General features: G+C 44.4%; 1 protein-coding gene across 5 annotated transcripts in view; it reads right to left on the bottom strand.

The window, feature by feature from the left end:
• Positions 1-4,747: 4,747 nt before the first annotated feature.
• POLR3E (polymerase (RNA) III (DNA directed) polypeptide E (80kD)) overlaps positions 4,748-12,401 on the bottom strand; it is a 37,132-nt gene continuing 29,478 nt past the window's right edge. For 3 of the 5 annotated variants that reach the window (XM_011931911.1, XM_011931914.1, XM_011931913.1), the window contains 3 exons: positions 10,642-10,719; positions 6,740-6,865; positions 4,748-5,541 (listed from right to left, as the gene is read on the bottom strand). In XM_011931911.1, coding sequence (XP_011787301.1) covers positions 5,485-5,541; positions 6,740-6,865; positions 10,642-10,719 — 261 coding nt within the window. In that variant the 3' untranslated portion in view covers positions 4,748-5,484. The remainder of the gene's footprint in view (positions 5,542-6,739; positions 6,866-10,641; positions 10,720-12,401) is intronic. The other 2 variants (XM_011931912.1, XM_011931915.1) reach the window with 2 other exon arrangements.

Genomic DNA, 12,401 nt, shown 5'->3' with positions numbered 1-12,401 from the left:
TTTGAGACATAGTCTTGCTCTTGTCTTTATTATTTCCATTTATGTATGTATGTATGTAATTTTGAGATGGAGTCTTGCTCTGTTACCCAGGCTGGAGTGCAGTAGTGTAATCTCACTGCAACCTCCGCCTCCCAGGTTCAAGCGATTCTCCTGCCTCAGCCTTCTGAGTAGCTGGGACTACAGGAGCGTGTCATCATACATGGCTGTTTTTTTTGCATTTTTAGTAGAGATGGGGTTTTGCCATGTTGGTCAGGCTGGTCTCAAACCCCTGACCTCAGGTGATCTGCTCACCTTGGCCTCCCAAAGTGCTGGGATTACAGGCGTTGAGCCACCTCACCTGGCCTAATTCCTTTTATTAACTGGGCCTAGTTCTTTTCATTTTCCTAGTTCCTTAAGGTGTAACATTGGGTTGTTTATGTGAGGTCTTTTCTTTTTGATGTGGGTGGTGATTGCTATAAACTTCTGTCTCAGAGCTACTTTTGTTGCATTTCATGTTTTGTGTCCATTTTTGTCTCAAGATATTTAAAAAATTTTTCCTTTTAGTTTTTTTCATTGGCCTATTTGTTGTTCAGGAACATGTTTAATTTCCACATTATTTGTAAATTTTCTGAAATTCCTCCTGTTACTGATTTCTAGTTTCATACCATTGTGGTTAGAAAAGATACTTAAAGATTGTGCCCTAATATATGATCTGTCCTGGAGAATATTCCATGTATGCTCGAGAAGAATGTGTATTCTGCTGTTGGATGGAATCACCTGTATATGTCTAGTAGGTCCATTTTGCTTAATGTGTAGTTAAAGTCTGATGCTTTCTTATTGATTTTTTTTGGGGGGGGGCCTTGATCTTTACTGAAAGTAGGATATTGAAATCCCCTACTACTGTTGTATTACAGTCTATCTCTCCATTCAGATCTATTCATATTTGCTTTCTATATTTAGGTGCTCAGATGTTGGGTGAATATTTACCATTGTTAAGTGACCCCTTTATCATTACACAGTGACCTTGTCTCATTTTACAGTTTTGACTTAAAGTTTATTTTATCTGATGTAAGTATAGCTCTCTTGTTCTCTTTTGGTTTCTATTTGCATGAAATACCATTTTCCATTCCTTCACTTTCAGTCTCTATGTGTCCGTTACAGGTTCAGTGAGACTTTTTGGCAGCATATAGTTAGATCTTTTTTTTTTTTTTTAAATCCAGCCACTCCCTGTCTTTGGATTATGAAGAGTTAAACCATTTACATTCACAGTAAATGGATTAGAGAATTTAATCCATTTACATTCGCAGTAGTAACTCCTTACCTATCCCTATTGGTAGGTAAGGAGTTACTACTGCTATTTTGTTGCTTTCTGGTTGTTTTGTAGATCCTTTGTTTCTCTCTTACTGTCTTCTTTTGTGATATATTTTCTCTAGAGTTATGCTTTGATTCGTTTTTATCTTTTGCGTATCTGCTATAGGTTTTTGCTTTGTGGTTATCGTGAAGCTTATGTAAAACACAGTGATAGCAGACTATTTTAAGCAGATAACTTTGATTGCATTAAAACTATACTTTTATTCTACTCCCTCCCACATTTTGTTTTTGAGGTCACAATTTACAAATTTTATATTGTGTATCCCTTAACAAATTAGCTATTAATAGTTTTATCTTTTAACCTTTATACTAAAGATAAGCAATATACACACCACCATTACAGTATTAGAGTATTCCTGAGTTTGACAGTATACTTTTACCAGTTTTATACTTTCATGTGTTTTCATGTTACTAATTAACATCCTCTTCTACCAGCTTGAATTCCCTTTCACATTTTTTTATAAACACAGAGCTGGTGGTGATGAAATGCTTCAGCTTTTGTCTGTCTGGGAAAGTCTTTTTCTCCGTTTCTGAAGTTTTGCTGGATAAAGTATTCATGGTTGGCAATTTGTTCTCCTTTAGCACTCTGAATATATCATCCCACTCTCTCCTGGCCTGTAAGGTGTCTGCTGAGAAGTGCTAGCCTTATTGGAACTCCCTTATATGTGATCTGCTTCTTTTCTCTAGCTGCTTTTAGGATCTTCCCATTGTCTTTTGATTTTTGACAATTTGATTATAATATGTCATGGTATAGTTTTGTTCATATTGAATCTGATTGGAGACTTTTGATATTCTTGCACCTGGATATTTATATCTTTCTCCAGATCTGGAAAACAGTAGTAGAAAACTACTGTTTTGTGACTGCTTTCTTTCTTCTCCTTAGTGAACTCCTATGACTCAAATATTTGCTCTTTTGATGCTGTCCCATAAATCTCGTAAGCTTTCTTCATTCCTTTTCATTCTTTTTGTTCCTCTGGCTATATTTTCAAATAATCTGTCTTTGAGTCCATAGATTCTCTCTGCTTTATCAATTCTGTTGATGCTATTTTTTCATTTCATTCATTGTATTTTTCAACTTCAGAATGGTTTGTAAAAAATAAATAACTTTGATCTATTAGGTTTCTTGATTTGGTTTTCTTGATTTTGTTGAGTTATGTATGTGTGTTTTCTTGAAGTTTGCTGAACATCCTTGAAACTATTTTGTCAGGCAGTTCATAAATCTGTTTCTTTAGGGTAGATTTCTGGTGCTTTGTTACTTTGGTGATAGCATGTCTCCCTGATTGTTCTTGATCCTTGTGGTCATATGTTGATGTCTGTACATTGGATGAAGTATAAGGACTGATTCTAATCTTTGCAGTCTGACTTTGCGTGGAACAGCCCTTCACCAGTGAGCCCATTCAGAGATTCTGGGCAAGTTGTCTGGTGTGGTCTGTGGGCAGGCTTGCTGCTGGAGTCCTTGAGCAGGCTGACCTAGTACCTAGGTCAGCAGATGGATGAGCCTGGTGCTTGCATGCATAGGATTAATCCTGGAACGTAGGTCCAGTGGAGTGGGCCAGTTGATTGGGTCTGCAGGGGTACAACCAGAGCCTGAATCCACAAGGGCAGGCCTGGATCCTGTATCCAGGGAACTGACCTGAAGCCTAGCTCCATAGCCTGGAGCCTGAACCTGCAGGAGTGGGCCTAGGTCCTGGGTCCATAGGGACTGTTCTGGAGCCCCAGTCTGCCAGGGCATGCCTAGCATTGAGGCTTACTGAGGTGTATGCTTGGAACCTGGGTCCACTGGAGCTTGGTGCTGAGGCACACATGGACCTTGGGTCCACGGGTATTGTACTGGAGCCTGGGATTGTGGGTGCTGGCCTGCAGGCATATATAGCTCAGCCTGGAGCCAGGGTATATAGATACTGGCCTGGAGGCTAGGTCTCTGAGGGATGGATCCTGGCTTGGATCCTGGGGTCCTGGCCTAGAATCTGGGTCTGCAGGGGATATTGGAGCCTAGATCTGTGAGGGCCAGCCCGGTGCTGGAGTTTACTCAGATGGGGCTGGACTAGGGTGGGGAGGGGGTGTCTGCTAGAGTGTGAGCTCATGGGTACAGGCCTGGCAGTGGGTATGCTTAGAACCTGTGTTCCTGGGGCAGGCCTGGAGTCTGGGGCTGGCATGATTTTGGGGTCCAATGTTTACTTCCCTCTCCTTCCTCCAAGTGGAGGGTCTCTCTCTCTCTCCACCCTGTGCTGCCTGGGGTTGGGGAGGGGGTAAGCTAGGTAATGTAAAATTGTCCCTCCTGTCCTCTTCAATACATCTTATTTCTGTGGTATACCAAGGTGCTGTAATCTCTCATGGTTCCTTAGCTCTTGTGAAGGTATTTTTGTTTGTGGATAGTTGTTTAAATTCATGTTTCTGCAGGGGGACGAGTGCTGGAAAGTCCTATTCTGACATCCCAAGTTCCCTCAATTTTTTTTTAAAAACAATAGTTCCCTCCTATATTTCTTAAGTTTCTTTTTCTTGCTATTTGAGTTTGGTGTTTTAACCAATTCTTTTTATCAATGTAAGTATTTAAGGCTCTGACTTCTCCACTGAGTCAATTAAGTTCTGCAAGGTGATGGGACTAACATTCTGTGCCATCCCACATGAGCATTTCCCCTTTCAAAGTGAGAAGGAAGGTGAGGATGGAAGAGCTGAGACATACTCCAAATCGCTTTTGGTAACTTTACTTTTCAGGTTCACATATGTTAATAGTTAGAATCAATATACGATCAACCTGTTAAGCAATGTTACCAAATACTTATTTGGCAAAGTACATCCTTGATCAATGCCTTAATGATTCTATAGCTAAAATATTAGATGTTTTATTTTGGGGGGGTGCGGAAATAGCATAGACCGTCATTTAAACCTTCAGACCAGTGGCTGTGTTGTACAAAAAAGATGGTAAAAGCCTTAACTATATACCAAAATTCACATCTCACCTAACCTAGCTTACTCTTATTTTTTCCATCCATTTCTAGGGCTGTGCTGTCCAATACTGTCGCAAATAGCCCCATGTGGCATCTGAGCACTTATGATGTGGCTAGTCCAAATTGAGAGTGTTGAGGAAAGTATAAAATGCCAGATTTTGAAGACTTGGTACAAAAAAAGGTAAAATATTAATATTTTTATTATATGTTGATGTTTTAGATATTTTGGGCTAAATAATATGCTAAAATGACCTTTTTAAACTATTATGACCTTTTTAAACTATTTTAATGTGGCTGCTAGAAACTTTCAAAATTACGTACGTGACTCACCTCTTTCTAGTGGACAGTGCTGCTCTGTCTCCCTCCGTTAGCTCTGTTCCCTCTAGATACGTGTAACGCTGAGCCCAACAAGATCACCTTTCTGTAATCATTTGAAGATAGCACCATGATGCTAGTTTAGTGTTAGCGTTTATTTTAAAAATACACAAAATAGAAATTTTTACATCAGAGTGTGATAACCTCACTTATACATTGTTCCATACTTACCTGGTTTTGTTTGCATCTTTGTGCAAGCATTAAAAGGAGATGGATTTGATTCTGATTTTTTTGCTATGGTTCATGTAAACAGTTGAGACTGCTACATAAAGTAGGTTGTTGTCAAAGGTAAAGTGGCCACAGAATCCCAAGAGTAGAATAATTCAATTTGGTTTAATGAAATTGGTGGTCTTAGCAGATAGATAATCCAAGACTAAATATTGTCTTCTAGGCATTTTAAAAATTAAAAACTTTGAGGTTTTCTTCATGTTGTAAACATAACTTAGACCTTGTTGGCATTAAGTTTACAAAAGAAAATATTAAACCATGATTTTTATCATCCTGCCCATGTCAGTATACACTCTCTTTATTATGAGAATGAAACCAAATAATAAGCAAAATACATCAGGAATTTCAAATAGTACTGCAAAGAAGGTCCCAGCTGGTCTCTTCTGGGAGTGATCTAACTTAAGCTGACCCTGCCACTGGCTGAGGATAATCCCTTCTGTTCACTGCACCATGCAATGCCACAGGCCATGAGATGGTCAGTTCCTCTTGCTCTGTGTCGTCTGAAGCAAGTCAAGGCTCTACTTCTGGTTCCGCCCTTCTTCCTTGGGCTTAGATTTGCTGGGTTAGTGGTTTGCTACTATTGTCAAGACTGTACTGTCCCTTTAAGGTACCACATGCCACCATAGCTTACACAGCAGTCCTATGAGAGAGAAACAGCGTAAGTGCAGATTCTTGCAGGTAAGAGAGCTAACTACATTCTGTCCACAATATCAACACTTGATTTATGATCAGTGAATAGAATACAAATAGGAAATCAAAAACTGCCTAAGCATACCACCATGGTTACTACCAGCCACCCTCTCCTCAGGGGTAGTTTTTTTTGAGACAGAATTTTGCGTATTGCCCAGGCTGGAGTGCAATGGCACAATCTTGGCTCACTGCAACTGCCGCCTCCCAGGTTCAAGCGATTCTCCTGCCTCAGCCTCCCAAGTAGCTGGGATTACAGGCATGCACCACTACACCCGGCTAATTTTGTATTTTTAGTAGAGATGGGGTTTCTCCATGTTGGTCAGGCTGGCTTCGAACTCCTGACCTCAGGTGATCCTCCTGCCTCGGCCTCCCAAAGTGCTGGGATTACAGGCGTGAGCCACTGTGCCCGGCCATTCCTCAGGGGTATTTTAAAAGTGAGGGTGGGCCGGGCATGGTGGCTCACGCCTGTAATCCCAGCTACTTGGGAGGCTGAGGCAGGAGAAGTGCTTGAAACTGGGAGGTGGTAGTTGCAGTGAGCCGAGAGTGTGCTATTGCATGCCAGCCTGGGCAACAAGAGCGAAACCCTGTCTCAAAAAAAAAAGTGAGGATCTATGAAACACAAATACTGAAAGGGTGCTTAAAAAATAGTATTACTTATATGGCTCTGCAGGTTTAATCAAAACAAGACATTGTCATCAGTTTTCTGTCTCTCAGTGTTGCTGCAAATATGGTTGGTATTTGTACTACAGTCACTTCAGAAAAGCATTATAGCTTGTACATTAGGTGCTTTCATATATAGTAAACAGATACTCCTTTTTAAGCCAAATTTAAGAATGGATTATACTCAAAGTCATGTATGTGGCTATGGCAACAATCAGAAGAGTAGTTCAAAATTCAAGGGGGAGTGGAGTGAGGATTCTCAACTAGGCCCTATCATTTTAGAAGATGCCTACCCACTGCCAAGCTCACCCAACCCACTGTATTTTGTTGTTGTTCTATTTCGTTTTAGGCTTTTAGCAGCCCAATGCCAATCATTAAGAGTTGCTGAAGACAAGACTGGGGAGGAAGCCTGATTTCATATACACAATTCTCCATGCTGTCAGCCCCTTCCAGAGTCTTTGATATTGTTATGCACAAAATGGATGTACCTTTAGTACTTTATCCACCTCCTGTTTACTGAGATCTTCTCCACACTCTTGAGTCAACCGAGACTGGATCATGTTTCGGCGTACCCGGTAATTTTTGGAAAAAATTTCAAGCAAAACCTGTCGATGCTTTAGTAGCAAAAACACGTTATTCTGGGAAACAGTGATCTAAAATGAGAAGCATCCTTGAACAAGACACCCAAGCCATGCACCTAACTTTGTGTTTCAGTCTCTGATTAAAAACCCTCACCCAGTACCTCTGGTTAAAGATGAGCCAAGTCATCTCTAGAGACCCAGCAAGACAGTGTACAGAAATTAAAACATAAATAAAAGTAAAGGCATTAACGCTTTGTGTGGAAACTTGAATATAAATAAAAATAAAGGTATATGCCAGCATAACAAAAGAACTGGTGAAGAGACATGAGAGGATGAGTGGCTTGAACATATTTCTGCATGGTAAAATGCAGGAGTGCACTGGAGTTAGCAGGCAGGCGAAGCCACAATCTAAGCTGCACAGAGATGAGAAGAGGGTGTCAAAACTGGTGTGAAGTCTTAACGCACAAACATGCCACTGCATCCATGAAACAGGATGCCGTAAAATACGTTACACCCCAAGATAAAAATGGAAAATACTGAATTCAGTATGTCTAATATCTGTCATAAGAATTCTGAAAGAACACAAGTCTAACAACTCACAGCATTTTGTAAGAACTCAATTGTCTAGTACAATAATGACCCATACCAGGGCACAGCTGAAATTGCACTCACTGACATGCAGGATAATAAAAAATTCTGCAGTTTGGTATAAAGGAAAGAATACAGGCCAAATTTAAAAGACCAAGAAGGGGAATATTATGGAATTTCAACAACTCTGAAAACATAAACAATGGAAACTCTCTTAAAGATGCTTCATGCTGGGCACGGCAGCTCACGCCTGAAATCCCAGCACTTTGGGAGGCCGAGGCGGGCGGATCACCTGAGGTCAGGAGTTCAAGACCAGCCTGTCCAACATGGTGAAACCCCGTCTCTACTAAAAATACAAAAATTACCCAGGCATGGTGGCACATGCCTATAATCCCAGCTACGCGGGAGGCTGAGGCAAGAGAATTGCTTGAGCCCAGGAGGCGGAGGTTGCAGTGAGCCGAGATTGTGCCACTGTACTGCAGCCTGGATGAAAAAAAGACAAAAGATGCTTTATGTATTACTATTTGTCTGGGACTAGAATTTTGAGAGGCAAATCATTTGATCACATAAAAATAGAAACTTTTACATCAAAGTGTGATAACCTTACTTACACATTGTTCCATACTTAGCTGGTTTTGTCTGCATCTTTCTGCAAACATTAAGAGATGGATTTGATTCTTTTTTTTTTTTTGTTATGGTTCATGTAAACAGTTGAGACTGCTACATAAAGTATCATTTGCCTCCTAAAAGTCTAGTCCCAAACAGTAATACTGTATTGTAATACTGAAGGTTAAAAGAAAGCCATTTTAAGACATGAAAGAAGGCCGGGCGCGGTGGCTCAAGCCTGTAATCCCAGCACTTTGGGAGGCCGAGACGGGCGGATCACAAGGTCAGGAGATCGAGACCATCCTGGCTAACAGGGTGAAACTCCATCTCTACTAAAAAATACAAAAAACTAGCCGGGCGAGGTGGCGGGCGCCTGTAGTCCCAGCTACTTGGGAGGCTGAGGCGAGAGAATGGCATGAACCCGGGAGGCAGCGGAGCTTGCAGTGAGCTGAGATCCGGCCACTGCACTCCAGCCCAGGCGACACAGCGAGACTCCGTCTCAAAAAAAAAAGACATGAAAGAATGCAGACAACTCCTGTCTCTTTAAAAGCTAAAACAAGGAAGCAGCAGAGACTCCACAATTCAGCAACAGAAACAGACATGGCGAAGAGCCAGTCTCACTGGAGAAGCAGAGGGAGAGGCTTCCAGAGAACCAGGCTTAATTAAGCAAAGTATCACCCTTGGTACACATGCATTCAGAAAATTACACAAGTGAAAACAGGAAGTAGTGAACAACGAAATGCAATCATAGTATATATTACTGATGTTTGGCTCTACAATGAAAGGATTTTCAGTTCATTCCGTGACAGTGCTATAAACAATGATAGCCTAAGAGGTAAAGGCCGGTCATGGTGGCTCATGCCTATAATCCCAGCACTTTGGAAGGCCAAAGTGGGCGGATCACTTGAGGCCAGGAGTTCGAGACCAGCCTGGCCAACATGGTGAACCCCCCCCCCATCTACTAAAAATACAAAAATTAGCTGGGTGTGGCAGCACAAGCCTGTAATCCCAGCTACTCGGGAGGCTGAGGCACAAGAATTGCTTGAACGCGGGAGGCGTGAGCTGAGATGGCACCACTACACTCCAGGCCTAGGTGACAGAAGTTATCTCAGATGCTATCTCAAAAAAAAAAAAAAAAAAAAAATGGCATAACCTGTCTATCTCTACAGTCTCCTAAAATAGTTGAGAGCTAAATCTCATCCACCACAATGGGAAGCCCATTGCTAATGACAAGCTGTTTTTTTTCTTTTTTAAATGGGGGCAGCTATTTTAGTGGTATCTTTTGGTGATTTAAATGCCTATGATCCTAGCACTTTGGGAAGCTGAGGCGGGGCAGGAGAACTGCTTGAGGCCAGGAGTTCAAGACTAGCCTGGCCAACATAGACCCTGTTTCTATTTTGAAAAAAGTAGTAATAAAAGTGGTCACCTCTGAGGGGTGGCAGTCAGGTCAGGCAGTGCAAGAGCTTTCCTATTAAAACTTTTAGTCTGATTTGATGTTTAAAAATCTGCATTTATGACTTTTTTTTCCTTTTTCTTATCAAAGTATTTCAGATACCCTCTATTCTGGCCAAAAGCACTCAAGCCAGGTCAGGAAAAGGCCCCAGCCCCTTAGATCCTCAATCTGCCAGTTGGCTTCCCTAAGAAGCGGCTGGGGACAGAGAGCTCAGTGGGACTTCTGCTGACTCCCTTCTCCCCACACCTTAGGAGCAGGACCTAGACACAGTCAGACTGACTGGCATTTTGACCATCAAATTAAGTTAGGTATGTTCACGGCCTAAGAAAAGCTTCTGGGATGCAGGGTCCGTGACTGTACCACACATGCACAAGGGGCTGCTGCTTCCACTCACATTTCTGGGCACTGGACACCTGTGACCCTCCCCGCCACAGTGTGACTAGAGGCAAAATGACCAATTTCTTTAACCTAAAAGTCCAGAACCTGAGACCTGACAAGGAATCCTTTTGATTCCTGCTGCCAGAAGCCACCTGAGAAATGTGCTTCACCAGTGCTCTGTAAGCCTGGCTGGCATCAGAGTCGCTCAGGAAGCTTTACAGAAATTCAGATACCCAGGACAGTACCCCACACCTACTGAACGGCACTGAATCTATGTATTTTTTTTTTTTTCTGAGACACAGTCTTGCTCTGTCACCCAGTTTGGAGTGCAGTGGTGTGATCTCGGTTCTCACTGCAACCTCCACCTCCCAGGTTCAAGCAGTTCTCCTATCTCAGCCTCCCGCCACCACAGGTATTTTTAGTAGAGATGGGGTTTCACCATATTGGTTAGGCGGGTGTCGAACTCCTGACCTCAAGTAATCCACCCGCCTTGACCTCCCAAAATGCTGGGATTATAGGCCTGAGCCACCATGCCCAGCCTGTATTTTTTAAAAGATGATTCTGAGGGAGCTGGCTCACAGATTGGCATCTGGGAACCACTGGTTTAGGTTCAAACTATTAGCACATACAGCTTATTTTGTCAGCGTACAGACTTGCAGCAGAATATTTAAAACCGAGTGTGCCAGAAAATCTGCACTGTGTGGCTGCACCTCGGGTGCACCTGTCCTGTAAGGCCTCCAAACCCCCCTACTCTTGGGGAAGATGGCAGCAAAGTTCACCTCACCTGATCACTCATGTCTCCAGACTCCCAGAGGGCAAACACCTTCTGCTCATCCGGGGAAGCAGCAGTCTGTGGGGGAAACTGACCAAGGCCCAGGTGTGAGTTGCTTGTCCATCTCTACCCCATGGACGCACTTGCTCGCCTCACCACTCCCTGTGTGCCCCAGCCCGGATGCAGGAACGTGGGTTCCAATCCCAGCTTCTGCCACTCACCAGCTGTGAGAGCCTTGGGCAGCCACAAACCTGCGCCTGTCACCTCACCATGGGGAGGAGGCCGGCACACCCCCCAGGGCCTGACAGGGCTCCAGCAAGAGAAAGGGGGAGTGTGATGGGCCCAGTGAAATGCCTAGCTTCGAGTCTGCAGATATCCTCCATAGAGTGGGGAAGCTGCGTTTGTTTCCCCATCAGCCTGGCACCAACTCAACTCTGCTTTAACACCCAGAGTCCTCCCTCCTGAAGATGCCAACCCTGATGGAGGGGTGCCCCCTTCCCCATAACTCCTTTGGGGTACCCTGGGGATTCAACTGCTTCCCACACGCCCCGTGTCAGTGTGGGTTACAGGCACTGTCTGACTCCCCAGCAATCCAGGCCACTTGGTCCAAAGGTGGACCAGGACAAGTGTGACACAGGCCTGGCTCCTGGAGAGAAGGGGACAGGGAGGGGGCGTCTGGGATGGTAGTTTCCAGTCCTGGTTCCATCACACAAGTAGCAATAATGGTTACTACCAATAAAAGCCCTGTGAGGCCTCCAGTACACTCTCGCATTTAAGCATTAGAAACGGGAGGTAGTACGTGGCGAAAAGCTCGCTCAGAGAGATTTAGCTCACTGTCCATGGTCACACAGCTAGTAAGCAGCAGAACCAGGAGTTCAAGTCAAGTCCTCGATCTGTTCGCTTGCCGTGGACCTCAGCTCCCTCATGTAGAACACAGAGGTGGCTGGGATCTGAGGTCTCTTACATCTTGGATGGGATTACGATCCAGTCTCCTTGTCAGGATGGCAAGGAGAGCGTTACAGCTAGGGCCATGGTGCCTCCTGGAGATGCTGGCCCCACCCCAAAGCAACATAGACAGAGGAGGTCCGGAAGGAGGGGTGGGGGTGTCTGAGGGTGGCCATGTCCCACCCCTCACCTCTGTCCACTCCAGCAGCCCAAAACAACCTCGCTAAGTCAGGCAGGTGTCCTCCCTGGCCTGGCCCAGCTCCTGAAGAAAGGTGAGCTTGTGGAAATCCAGACCCGTGTGCTGGGTGGGTAGGAGCCCAAACCCCGCCAGTACCTCCCACAGGGGGCTGCCTGCCAGCAGGGCCAATCCCCTGAGACAGCCTAGGTGCCACAGGGCCTCCTGTCCTAGTTTCTATTCCTCATATACAGGGATGGGCTTTCCTCAGATCATCACCCAAGGGGCGATGCAGGGGCTCCTGACCTTGGCAATGAAAAACATCAGTGCTTTCTTAGAGACCACCACAGCCCCACCTCACTCCATTTTGCTGCCAGGTCTGGGCAGAGCCTTGTGGAAAAGGAGGATGGGAAAGGTATGCCTCAGGCAGCACCTGGCACTCTCCATGCTCAGCGCAGGGAAACAGTCCCCAGCACATGCTCCTCCCTGTCAGGGCCCCTCCCAGTTATGGAAAAGCAGCCCATGGGGAAGGGGGCAGGAGGCTTCCAATACCACACTCAAGGCCTGGCACTGCAAGTGCTGAGAGCACAGCGCTGAGCTGGTCAGCTTGCTTCTGATGCACAGGGAGGCCGCCAGGACCCAGCCCAAGCTC

This window comes from Colobus angolensis, unplaced genomic scaffold (genome assembly GCF_000951035.1).
Source record: "Colobus angolensis palliatus isolate OR3802 unplaced genomic scaffold, Cang.pa_1.0 Scaffold92, whole genome shotgun sequence".
In the NCBI taxonomy this organism is placed as follows: Eukaryota; Metazoa; Chordata; class Mammalia; order Primates; family Cercopithecidae; genus Colobus; species Colobus angolensis.
Note: the sequence above shows the minus strand (reverse complement) of the source record. Positions and strands in the feature narration are given on the sequence as shown.